The 11,084-nt window shown below is 61.0% G+C and overlaps 2 protein-coding genes across 2 annotated transcripts; both read right to left on the bottom strand.

Moving 5' to 3' along the window:
- Positions 1–2,476: 2,476 nt before the first annotated feature.
- LOC132340486 (uncharacterized) lies at positions 2,477–6,093 on the bottom strand. The gene is made up of 3 exons (XM_059871509.1): positions 5,090–6,093; positions 3,774–4,778; positions 2,477–3,340 (listed from the first exon to the last, which is right to left on the bottom strand). The coding sequence occupies exons 1-3, from the start codon at positions 6,029–6,031 to the stop codon at positions 2,477–2,479; spliced, it is 2,811 nt and encodes a 936-aa protein (XP_059727492.1). The 5' UTR covers positions 6,032–6,093.
- A 45-nt stretch (positions 6,094–6,138) lies between these two features.
- Positions 6,139–9,437, bottom strand: LOC132340485 (uncharacterized). Its single transcript, XM_059871508.1, has 5 exons — positions 9,267–9,437; positions 8,115–8,909; positions 7,097–7,603; positions 6,528–6,898; positions 6,139–6,148 (listed from the first exon to the last, which is right to left on the bottom strand). The coding sequence occupies exons 1-5, from the start codon at positions 9,279–9,281 to the stop codon at positions 6,139–6,141; spliced, it is 1,698 nt and encodes a 565-aa protein (XP_059727491.1). The 5' UTR covers positions 9,282–9,437.
- Between the last annotated feature and the right edge of the window lie 1,647 nt (positions 9,438–11,084).

Genomic DNA, 11,084 nt, shown 5'->3' with positions numbered 1-11,084 from the left:
AAAATGGACCAGAGCTCAAATTTATGGTAACTTAAGCAAGGCCTGGTCAAATTGGTGTACTAATCAGAATGGAATAATCACAGAAAATTGGTGTGAAAAGCAAAAAATCCCTAGAAATCCTTTAGGAGCTCAGGCATTTAAAATCACTGAAAATTTAAAAACTTCAAGTCAGGAGCCACAGGAGCTGGATATTCTGGGATCAGTGCCAGGAAATTATTGTTTGTTCTTTGAGTACTTCAAGGGCAGAGAGCTGATTAGGGAGAGGTCAGGAAAGCCCGGAGATGACAGCACTTGGATATCTCCTGTTTCTTCGTGGTATTACAATACCACGGCATACTGTGCCAACTGGACACGGTCTGTGCCCTTAAAACAAAAATCAGCAAGCATGTTGCCTCCTGGAGTTTTTCTCATTTCTGGAGATAGATCTTGGACTGCAATTCCTCAGAAAGCATTAGGAGGACCTTGCTATTTTGGGAAACTGACACTGTTTGCCCCTAGCATTCAACAGATGCTTAACATCAGGCACAAATACCAGCGTCAGAAATGTAGTGTGCATTCATTAGGCTCAGGCTGTAAGGATAATGTAGAATTGTGGAATAGGCCTTCAGTTATGCTGGCATCACTTTTTACACCAGGCGTAGCTTCTTCACAGGCCCTTACAAATTGAAACTATTGGCTTGTTGGACAGGAAAACAAATTAACATTACATCTGCAATACTGATTGAGCTTACCACTGATGTAGGTAGCATACGCCATGCTGTGCTACAAGACAGAGCTGCTATAGATTTTTTGTTGCTAGCACAAGGACATGGGTGTGAGGATTTTGAAGGGATGTGCTGCATGAATCTCTCTGACCACTCTGAATCTATTCACAAAAAACTGACACTGCTTAAGAAGAATGTGCAAAAGCTCAGAGTTGTTGAGAATTCCTTTGATGTGTGGCTAAAATCCTGGGGAATAAATTGTGCTACTTTGTATCCTTTTTTCAATTCTGCTTATAGTGCCTTGCTTACTACGCTGTATGCAGAAACTAATTGACCGTGCTTTTAAATCAGTCTGGCTTGTGCAAAAACAAATCGGGGGAAATGTTGAGGATTTGTTGCAGATTGAGGAGTTTTTGAGAAACAATGGCCATATTCATCTGATGCACGATCCAACCTGCTTGGGATAATGGATAATGGACACGTTCACAAACAATAATGGACATATTCAGAAAATGGGGTCGGTATATCCTTGGAAAAGATACAAGAAGAAGAGTCAAATGGACTCAGCAAGTTTGCCAGTGAGCTTGGGAAAGTAAGGAAAAAGACAGTTCAGGGGTGGGACAGAAAACCACAGCCAGACGCGTGAGAAGTTAGCTGATCCAATCAGCATCCTATCTCAGACATGTGAACAGCTAGGCCTGGCCAATCATGTATTAGCTAGAGACGCGTGGACAGTAGAGAATTATTATAAATACCGTCTTTTTAGGGATAATCAATTTGGCTTCACTGGATCATATTGGTTGTGGTGTGATGTCCCTGAATCTCTGCATCCCACACCGTTCCCCGCACAGGAGGGGACTGGTGACAGTGAACTGGTGGGATTGGGATCCTGGGACAGGACTGGGGACACTGGGAGGGGACACTGGGATGGGGACATCAGGGAGGAACTGGGGACAGTGGGCTGGTGGCACTGGGGTGGAACTGGTGACACTAGGAACACTGGGATTGGGACACTGGGACAGGATAGGGGACACTGGGATGCTGGCATTGGGATGGAAGTGGGGACACTGGGGTGGAACTAGGGACTCTGGGACACAAATGGGAATACTGGGACAGGGACACTGGGACAGGATGGGGACACTGGGATGGTGATATTGGTATGGGGACAATGGGTGGTGGCACTGGGATGAAACTGGGACGAAACTGGGAGCACTGGGCTGGTGGCACTGGGACAGGACTGGGGACACTGGGCTGGCAGTGAGTTGCTGATGTCAGCATTAATTAATTTATTAACCCCCAAGCCCCAATTGTTTGCAAAGGCAAATCTCTTTTTCCATCCATCAGTCAGAGGAACCCTTCCCATTGTTCCTTTGATCTCTCAGAGCTGGTTTGATCTCCCTGCAGAGCCAGAGCCAATGTCCAAGGAATGGCACCCGCCGGGGAGGAGCGGGACCAGGTGATGTCACCTCCCAGGCCCCTTCCCCCACAGGGACATGGTCTGCTGGTGGCCCGCTGGTGGCCAGGTGTCCCCTCCCCCCACCAGGCCACTTGGCAGGACATGGCCACGGCAGGCAGGGCCAGCAGCAGGTGACCATCCTTGGCCACCCCCAGGGACACTTCAGGGACATGGGGACACTGCTCAGGTGGCACCAGTTCTGTCCCAGGCTGATGGCACTTGAGGGACTCTTGGTGACACGAGGAGCTGGTGGCACTTGAGTGGCCACAAGTCTCCCCAGTGACGTCACAGCCCCAATGACATCACAGCAGTGACATCACTGGCCCAGCAACCTTGGGATGTCCTCGATGGCTTTTTGGCACCGCTCGGCCACTGCGCAGCTGCTGGGGCCACCCAGGACACCATGGCCACCATAGGGACTCAAGAGGATGTTGTCAATGACCCACAGAGCCCCCAGCAGGTGATCCTTGGCCAGGCGGGTGCTGGCCACCCACAGCAACTCAAACTTGGCCACCTTGGCCACCAAGGCCTGGAGAACATCCGGGGATACATCATTTGTCCCCTTCAGGATGGTCTCGATGTCCCTGAGCCGCCACTCCATGATCCAGTTGAACAAGGTGGCTCTGTCACACTTGGCCACCAAGCGCTGCAGCAGCCCCAGGGTCTCCTCCACCCAATGTCCCCTCCTGGTGGCCGCCATTGCCGACCTGGTGGCCACCACAGCCTCTCCCATGGCCTCATTGGTGGCTGCTGACACCTGGGCATCATGTGTGGCCATTTCCCTGGCCACCTCCTCCTTGTCCAGCGCCACCATCAGCTGCTGGTCCATGACCTCCTTCTCATGGAGCCTGGTGGCCTCCCTGGCCAGCCAGTCCCAGCTGTCCACGAGCTTGGCCACCGACTCCCGCCATGCCTTGACCATGGCTCTCACATCAGCCCAGGTGGTCCCTGGGGTGGCCTCAAGTGCAGCCAGGGCCTGGCTCAGGGAGGGGACACCAGAGTCGCCCAGGGAGGTGACAGCGCCGCGGTCCAGGATCTCACGGAGGCTCCAGGTGAATCTCCCCAGGGCTGCATGCAGGGACTTTGGGGGCACACAGAGCCGCACGCCCCGGTGTGGCCTGGTCACAGTGGCCACCACCTCACCCAGGGTGGCCACCACGGACACCGGAGCCTCCAGCAGCTGGGGAGGGGACAGGGGAGATGTCAGGGACCAGGTGGCATTTGTGGCCTCCTGTGGTGGCCCCTGTGCCCTCCTGGGGTCCCCTTTGTCCCCTCCCTGAAGAACTTTGCTGTCCCCTCCATCCCTTTGTCACCCTCTTGTCCCCTCTGCCACCCCCTGCCACCACACTCGTAGACCCTGCCACCCTCTGCTGTCCCTTCTGCCACTACCCTCCAGTCCCCATGTCCCCTCCCCCACCCAGTCATTCCCATCCCCCACTGCCCCCTCCCACCCTGTGTCCCCTCCACCCCTCTGTCACCTCCCCTCTTCCTGACACTCCCTCCTTTCCCCTTTGTGACCCCCTGCACCCTCTCACCACCCCTGTGTCCCCTAGAGCCCCCATTGCCCCCTCCCCACCCAGTATCCCCTCTGTCCCCTCTCCACCCGGTCGCACCTCTTGGGGCTCCATGCTCACTGGGGACACCTTGGGGACACTCTGGGGACACTCCGGGGGTTGAACGAGCCTTGAGATGTCCTTGATGGCTCTTTGGCACCGCTCGGCCACCCCACAGGCACTGGGACCGGTGGGACCACCGTAGAAAAAGAACTTGATGATGTCATCAATGGCTCCCAGCAGGTGATCCTTGGCCAGGCAGGCGTTGGCCTCCCACAGTCGCTCGGCCATGGCCACCTTGGCCACCAAGGCCTCGGGGACATCGGGGGACACCTCATTTGTCCCCTTCAGGGCAGCCTCGATGTCCCTGAGCAGGCGCTGCAGCTCCCGGGGGAAGGCGGTGGCTTCGTCACACACAGCCACCAAGCGCTCCAGCAGCCCCAGGGCGACCTCCATCCTCTGTCTCACCATGGTGGCCCTTGTTGCCTTGCTGGTGGCCTCCATGGCCTGTTCCCTCACCCGGGCTTCATGGGAATCCAACTTCTTGGTCCCCTCCTCCCCACCCAGGGCCTGACCCAGCTTTACCATGTTTTCCTGAGCTGTCCAATAACGGGCAAGCATGTCCTGCAGGTGCCTGGCCCGGGCGGTGGTGGCAGCCACCATGTCGGCCGCCTCACTGACCGCCCTCTTGCAGGCATTGCGGAGCTTGGTGGCCTTCCTGGCCAGCTTGGCCCAGCTGTTCATGAGCACAGACACGGATGTGTGCCACTTGCTGGCTGCCATTGTCACACGGTTCTGGGGGGTCCATGGGGTGCTCTCATACGCGGCCAGGGCCTGGCTCAGGGAGGTGACAGGGTCATCATCATCCACAGTGACATCCCGGCACCACCAGGTGCCATCAATGTGGTACAGGGTGGCCCAGAGGTCCTTGGTGAATTCCTCCAGGTCCCTGTACAGGTCCACTGTGGACACGACCTTCATCTTGTCTTGACTGGGCAGGGTGGCCAGCAGCTTGCCCAGGATGGCCACCACGCTGACCTGTGGCTGCAGCAGGGCTGAGGACAGCTGGGGAGAGGACAGGGGAGGTGTCAGGGACCTGGTGTCACTTATGGCCTCCTGTGGTGGCCCTGAGCCCCTGAGGGGTCCCCTTTGTCCCCTCTATCCCTTTGTCAGCTTCTTATTCCCTCTGCTGCTCATGGGCCCTCCCCTTATAGCCCTTCCCATCCCCTGTCCCCAACTGCTCTCCCCTCTGCCACCCCTTGCCAGCTCCCATGTCCCCTCCCCACCATGTCCCCCCCTACACTGCCCCTTCTCTGACCCGTCCCGCAGTGTCACCTCTGTCCCCCTCTCCTCCCCTCCCTCCGCCCCGGTCGCACCTCTTGGGGCTCCTTGCTCACTGGGGACACCTTGGAGACACTCTGGGGACGCTCCAGTGGTCGAACGAGCCTTGGGATGTCCTCGATGGCTCTTTGGCACTGCTCAGCCACCTCACAGGCACGGGGGCCAGTGGGACAACTGTTGAACAAGAATTCAGTGAAGTCTGGAACTGTCTGCAGCAGGTGATCCTGGGCCAGGTGGGCGTTGGCCTCCCACAGCCGCTCAGCCTCAGCCACCTTGGCCACCAAGTCCTCAGGGACATCAGGGGATGCCTCATTTGTCCCCTCCAGGGTGGCCTCGATGTCCCTGAGCAGGTGCTGCTGCTCCCGGGGGAAGGCGGTGGCTTCGTCACACGCGGCCACCAAGCGCTCCAGCAGCCCCAGGGCTGCCTCCACCCGCTGTCTCACCATGGTGGCCCTTGTTGCCTCGCTGGTGGCCACCCAGGCCTCTCTCCTTACCCGGGCTTCAGGCCTGGCCACTACTCTGGCTCCCTCTTCCCCGCCCAGCACCTGACCCAGCTCCACCATGTTTTCCTGAGCTGTCCCATCACGGGCAGCCTTGACCTGCAGCTCCCTGGCCCTGGCAGTGGCAGTTGCCACCTTGTCATCTGCCTCGGTGGCCAAATCCCTGCAGGTGTTGAGGAGCTTGGTGGCTGCCCTGGCCAGTTTGGCCCAGCTGTTCACAAGCAGAGCCACCGACCCCTGCCACTTGCTGGCCACCATTGTCACATGGTCCCGGGTGGTCCCTGGGGTGCTCTCATAGGTAGCCAGGGCCTGGCTCAGGGTGGCGGGTGGGCCATCATCATCAGAGGTGACAGTGCGGTGCCACTGTGTGCCACCAATATGGTACAGGGTGGTCTGGAGCTCCTTGGTGAATTCCTCCAGGTCCCAGTACAGGCACCTTAGGGACACGGGCAGCATCTCCTTGTCCAGCCAGGGCATGGTGTCCAGCAACTGACCCAGGACGGCCACCACAGTGACCTGTGGCTGCAGCCGGGCCAGGGACAGCTGGGGAGGGGACAGAGGAGGCGTCAGAGACCTGGTGGCACTTATGGCCTCCTGCGGAGGCCCTGAGCCCCTGAGGGGTCCCCTTCATCCCCTCCAGCCCTTTGTCAGCCTCTTGTTCCCTGTTACCCCCTGCCCCTCCCCTCATAGCCCCTCCCACCCCCTGCCCCTGTGCTGTCCCCTCTGCCACCCCCGTTCTCTCTCTGCTGTCCCCTCTGCCACCCCCTACCCCCACATTCATAGCCCCTGCCACCCCCCATGTCCCCACACCCTGGTGTTCCCCCTACTGCACCCCCCGCCCCCTTTGTGCCTTCCCCTTCTCTGTCACCTCCCCCCTTCCTGTCACTCCCTCCTGTCCCCTTTGCGATCCCCTGTCCCCTCCCTCCACCCTCCCCCCCCGTGTCCCCACCATCCCCCATTGCCCCCTCCCCACTCAGTGTCCTTTCTGTCCCTCTCTGTTCTCTGCCCCGGTTGCACCTTTTGGAGTTCCATGCTCACTGGGGACACCTTGGGGACGCTCTGGGGACGCTCCGGGGGTCGAAGGAGCCTTGGGATGTCCTCGATGGCTCTCTGGCACCGCTCGGCCACTTCACAGGCATTGGGGCCAGCAGGACCACAATAGAAATAGAACGTGATGCTGTCTGGAAGTGTCCCCAGCAGGTGATCCTTGGCGAGGCGGGTGTTGGCCTCCCACAGCTGCTCAGCCATGGCCACCTTGGCCACCAAGTCCTCAGGGACATTGGGGTATGTGTCCTTTGTCCCCTTCAGGGCAGGCTTGATGTCCCTGAGCAAGTGCTGCAGCTCCTGGGGGAACGCGGTGGCTTCGTCACACGCAGCCACCAAGTGCTCCAGCAGCCCCAGGGCCACATCCACCCGCTGTCTCACCATGGTGGCCCTGGTTGCCTGGCTGGCAGCCACCATGGCATCTCTCCTTACCCGGGCTTCCCTCCTGGCCACCACCGCGGCCCCCTCCTCCCCACCCAGGGCCTGACCCAGCTCCACCATGTTTTCCTGAGCTGTCCCATCACGGGCAGCCTCATCCTGCAGCTCTCTGGCCCGGGCAGTGGCGGTGGCTACCATGATGGCCGCCTTGGTGGCCACCTCCCTGCAGGTGTTACGGAGCTCCGTGGCTTTGCTGGCCAGCTGGACCCACCTGCGTGCAAGCGCAGCCACCAACCCCTGCCACTTGCTGGCCGCCATCGTCACACGCTTCTGGATGGTCCATGGGGTGCTCTTGCAGGTGATCAGGGCCTGGCTCAGGGAGATGGGAGGGTCATCATCATCGGAGGTGACAGGGTCATCATCATCATTGGAGGTGACATTGTGGCACCACCAGGTGTCATCAAAGCGGTACAGGGTGGCCCGGAGTTCCTCAGTGAATTCCACCACGTCAAAGTCCAGGTGCTTTGGGGACAGTAGCAGCATCTCGTCCCGACTGGGCAGGGTGGCCAGCAGCTCACCTAGGATGGCCACCACAGTGACCTGTGGCTGCAGCAGGGCCGGGGACAGCTGGGGAGGGGACAGGGCTGGTGTCAGGGACCTGGTGTCACTTATGGCCTCCTGTGGTGGCCCTGAGCCCCTGAGGGGTCCCCTTTGTCCCCTCTATCCCTTTGTCAGCCTCTTGTTCCCTCTGCCACCCCCTGCCCCTCCCCTTACAGCCCCTCCCAACCCCAGCCCCCTCGGCTGTCCCCTCTGCCACACCCCACCCCCACTGCTGTCCCCTCTGGCTCCCCCTGCCATCACACTCGCAGCCCCTGCCACCCCCTGCTATCCCCTCTGCCACCCCCTGCCAGCTCCCGTGTCCCCGCCATACCCCACTGCCCCTCCCCCTCGCTGTCACGTCCCCCCTTCCTGCCACTCCCTCCTGTCCCCTTTGAGACCCCCTGTCCCCTCCCTCCACCCCACCCCCCATGTCCCTTTTGTCTTACACTGCCCCTTCCCGCCAGTCCCGGCCTCCCACCTGGTCACCTCTTTCCCCCTTTCCCTCCCCTGCCCCCGACTCTTGGAGCTCCATGCTCACTGGGAACACCTTGGGGACACTCTGGGGACGCTCCGGGGGTTGAAGGAGCCTTGGGATGTCCTCGATGGCTCTCTGGCACCGTTTGGCCACCTCACGGGCATTGGGGCTGGCACGACCACAGCCAAAGTAGAAGTCGATGATGTCTTGAAGTGTCCCAAGCAGGTGATCCTTGGCCAGGCGGGCGTTGGCCTCCCACAGCCGCTCGGCCACGGCCACCTTGGCCACCAAGGCCTCAGGGACATTGGGGAACACCTCATCTGTCCCCGTCAGGACGGCCTCGATGTCTCCAACCCTGCGCTGCAGCTCCCGGGGGAAGGCAGTGGCTTTGTCACACGCGGCCACCAAGCGCTCCAGTGGCCCCAGGGCCGCCTCCACCCGCTGTCTCACCTTGGTGGCCGCCCTCGTGGCGTCTCTCCTCCAGGCTTCGCAGAGCTCGGTGGCCCTCCTGGCCAGCCGGGCCCACCTGTCCACAAGCACAGATACGGACAGGTGCCACATGATGGTCACCATTGTCACACGGCTCCTGGGGATCCATGGGGTGTCCTTGTAGATGGCCAGGGCCTTGCTCAGGGAGGTGGGAGGATCATCATCATCATCGTAGGTGACATTGTGGCGCCACAAGGTGTCATCAGTGCGGTACAGGGTGGCCCTGAGGTCCCTGGTGAAGTCCTTCAGGTCCATGTACAGGCACCCTGGGGACATGAGCAGTATCTCGTCCAGGCTGGGCAGGGTGGCCAGCAGCTCGCCCAGTGTGGCCACCACGGTGACCTGTGGCTGCAGCAGGGCTGGGGACAGCTGGAGACGGGACAGAGGATGTGTCAGGGACCTGGTGGCACTTGTGGCCTCCTGGGGTGGCCCCTGTGGCCTCCCAGGGTTCCCTTTGTCCCCTCCCTGGAGGGCTCTGCTGCCCCCCCGTCCCCTTGTCACCTCCTCGTCCCCTCTGCCCCCCCTCAACACCCTCCGTCCCCTCCACCCCTCTGTCTCCTCCCCCCTTCACTCAATGTCCTCCTGTCCCCTTGGAGACCCCCGTCCCCTCCTGCCACCACTGTGGCCCCTTTGTCCCCCACTGCCCCCTTTCACCACCCCCTGTGTCCCCTCCACCCTGTCTGTCCTCCCTGCCCCCTCCAGCCACCCCATGCCGGGAGGTCTCACCTTGCAGGTCTCCATGGCAGCTGGGGACACTCCGGGGACACTCCAGGGACACTCCAGGGACACTCTCGGAGGTGAACACGCCTGGGTGACACTCGGGTGACACTCGGGTCACACTTGGGTCACACTAGGGTCACACTTGTGTCACTCACACTCGAGTCACACTTGGGTGACACGCAGGAATGTGGCACAGCCGGATGGAGGAAGCAGGAAGAGGTGACGTCACTGTCCCCTCTGCCCCCCCCACCCCTGGGGCCGGTGCAGGGTCCCCAATGTCCCCCAATGTCCCCAAGGGGATCCCTGATGTCCCCTGAGTGTCCCCACATGGCCCCAATGTTACCCCCATGTCCCCAACAAGCCCCAAGTGCCTCCTCTGATGTCTTGCTGGGGGCACCTGGGACACACCAGGGTCCTGCTGGGGACACTGTGGGGACATCGGGGACATCGGGTGACCCAAAACGGGACAGAGGACGTCAGGGTGGCCCCGGTGTCCCCAAGGGAAAGGACACGGGGGTGTCCCCAAGGTCTCCAACAGGACCCCAGTGTGTCCCCAGTGTCCCCAGCTGGACACTGGGGGACACTTGGGCCTTGTTGGGGACATCAAGGCAACACCAGCACCATGTGAGGTACTCAGGGGACCTTGAGGGGACACTGGGGACCCCGTCCTGGGCCCAGAGGCGGGGGGGGGGGGGGGGCAAGGGGGACAGTGAGGTCACCTCTTCCTGCTTCCTCCATCTGCCTGCACCATGTTCCACCCTGTCCCCAACTGTCACCTGGGCGTTTTTGTCACCTGGAATGTCACAGGAGTGTCCCCAGAGTGTCCCTGGCATGTCCCCAGAGTGTTCCCAGTGGCCATGGAACCCCGTGAGGTGTGACAATCCTGGCATGGGGGAGACGGGGGTGACAGAGGGGACAGGAGGGCGTGGCAGGAAGGGGGAGGGTGACAGAGGGGTGGAGGGGACTGAGGGTGGCAGAGGAGTGTCAGCAGTGACAGTGGGGGGTGGCAGGGAGTGGCAGAAGGGATGAGCGAGTGACAAAGGGACAGAGGGGACAGCAGAGCCCTCCAGGGAGAGGACAAAGGGGACCCTGAGAGGGGACACGGGCCACCCCAGAAGCCCACAAGTGCCACCAGGTCCCTGCACCCTCCCCAGCTGCTGGTGTTTGTGGAGGCCACCCTGGGCGAGGTGGCAGCCACCGTGACCGGGCCACAGAGGGACGAGCATCAGCAAACGTCCCCAAAGTCCCTGCCCATGGACCTGAGGAGCTTCACCTGGCACCTCCATAATGCCCTGGGCCACCGTGGTGTCCCCTCCTTGAGCCACCGCAATGTCCCCTCCCTCAGCCAGGCCCTGGCCACCCTCAGGGCCACCCCCGGGGCCACCTGGGCCAAGGTGAGAGCCTCAGCCTGGGCCTGGCGGGAGTCGGTGGCCCTGCTGGCCCAGAGCTGGGGCCTGCTGGCCTGGGGGGCCTCCGAGCTCTGCGAGGCTTGCGAGGACAAGGCCACCACTGAGGCCACCACTGAGGCCACCACCAGGCCAGGGACCTGCAGGGACACAGCTGAGGACAACCAGGTGGCCACGGCCCAGCAGCTGCCAGTGGCCCTGGACAGGGAAGGGGTGGCCTCGGCAGGGGCCATGCACAAGGCCTGGGTGGCAGCAGCCACCGACAATGAGGAGATGGCCACAAGCGAGGAGGAGATGGCCACCAGCGAGGAGGAGGCGGCCACCAAGACAGGACAGTGCTCGGAAGTGGCCCTGGGGCTGCTGGAGCACTTGGTGGCCACATGTGAAAGAGCCAGGTATTTCGTCTGGGAGCTGCAGT

Source organism: Haemorhous mexicanus, chromosome 32, assembly GCF_027477595.1.
Source record: "Haemorhous mexicanus isolate bHaeMex1 chromosome 32, bHaeMex1.pri, whole genome shotgun sequence".
Classification (NCBI taxonomy): domain Eukaryota; kingdom Metazoa; phylum Chordata; class Aves; order Passeriformes; family Fringillidae; genus Haemorhous; species Haemorhous mexicanus.
Note: the sequence above shows the minus strand (reverse complement) of the source record. Positions and strands in the feature narration are given on the sequence as shown.

Excerpts from the sequence above, each read along its gene's own strand:
- LOC132340486 (XM_059871509.1), bottom strand. The coding sequence starts at position 6,031 with ATGCCCTGGCTGGACAAGGAGATGCTGCCCGTGTCCCTAAGGTGCCTG. Across the intron at positions 4,779-5,089 it reads TGAGCAAGGAGCCCCAAGAG|CTGTCCTCAGCCCTGCTGCA; the intron begins GTGCGACCGGGG and ends TCCTCTCCCCAG. Across the intron at positions 3,341-3,773 it reads TGAGCATGGAGCCCCAAGAG|CTGCTGGAGGCTCCGGTGTC; the intron begins GTGCGACCGGGT and ends TCCCCTCCCCAG.
- LOC132340485 (XM_059871508.1), bottom strand. Across the intron at positions 7,604-8,114 it reads GTGTCCCCAAGGTGTTCCCA|CTGTCCCCGGCCCTGCTGCA; the intron begins GTGAGCATGGAG and ends TCCCCTCCCCAG. Across the intron at positions 6,899-7,096 it reads GGACAGCTCAGGAAAACATG|GAGCTGCAGCACTTGCTCAG; the intron begins GTGGAGCTGGGT and ends GCGTTCCCCCAG.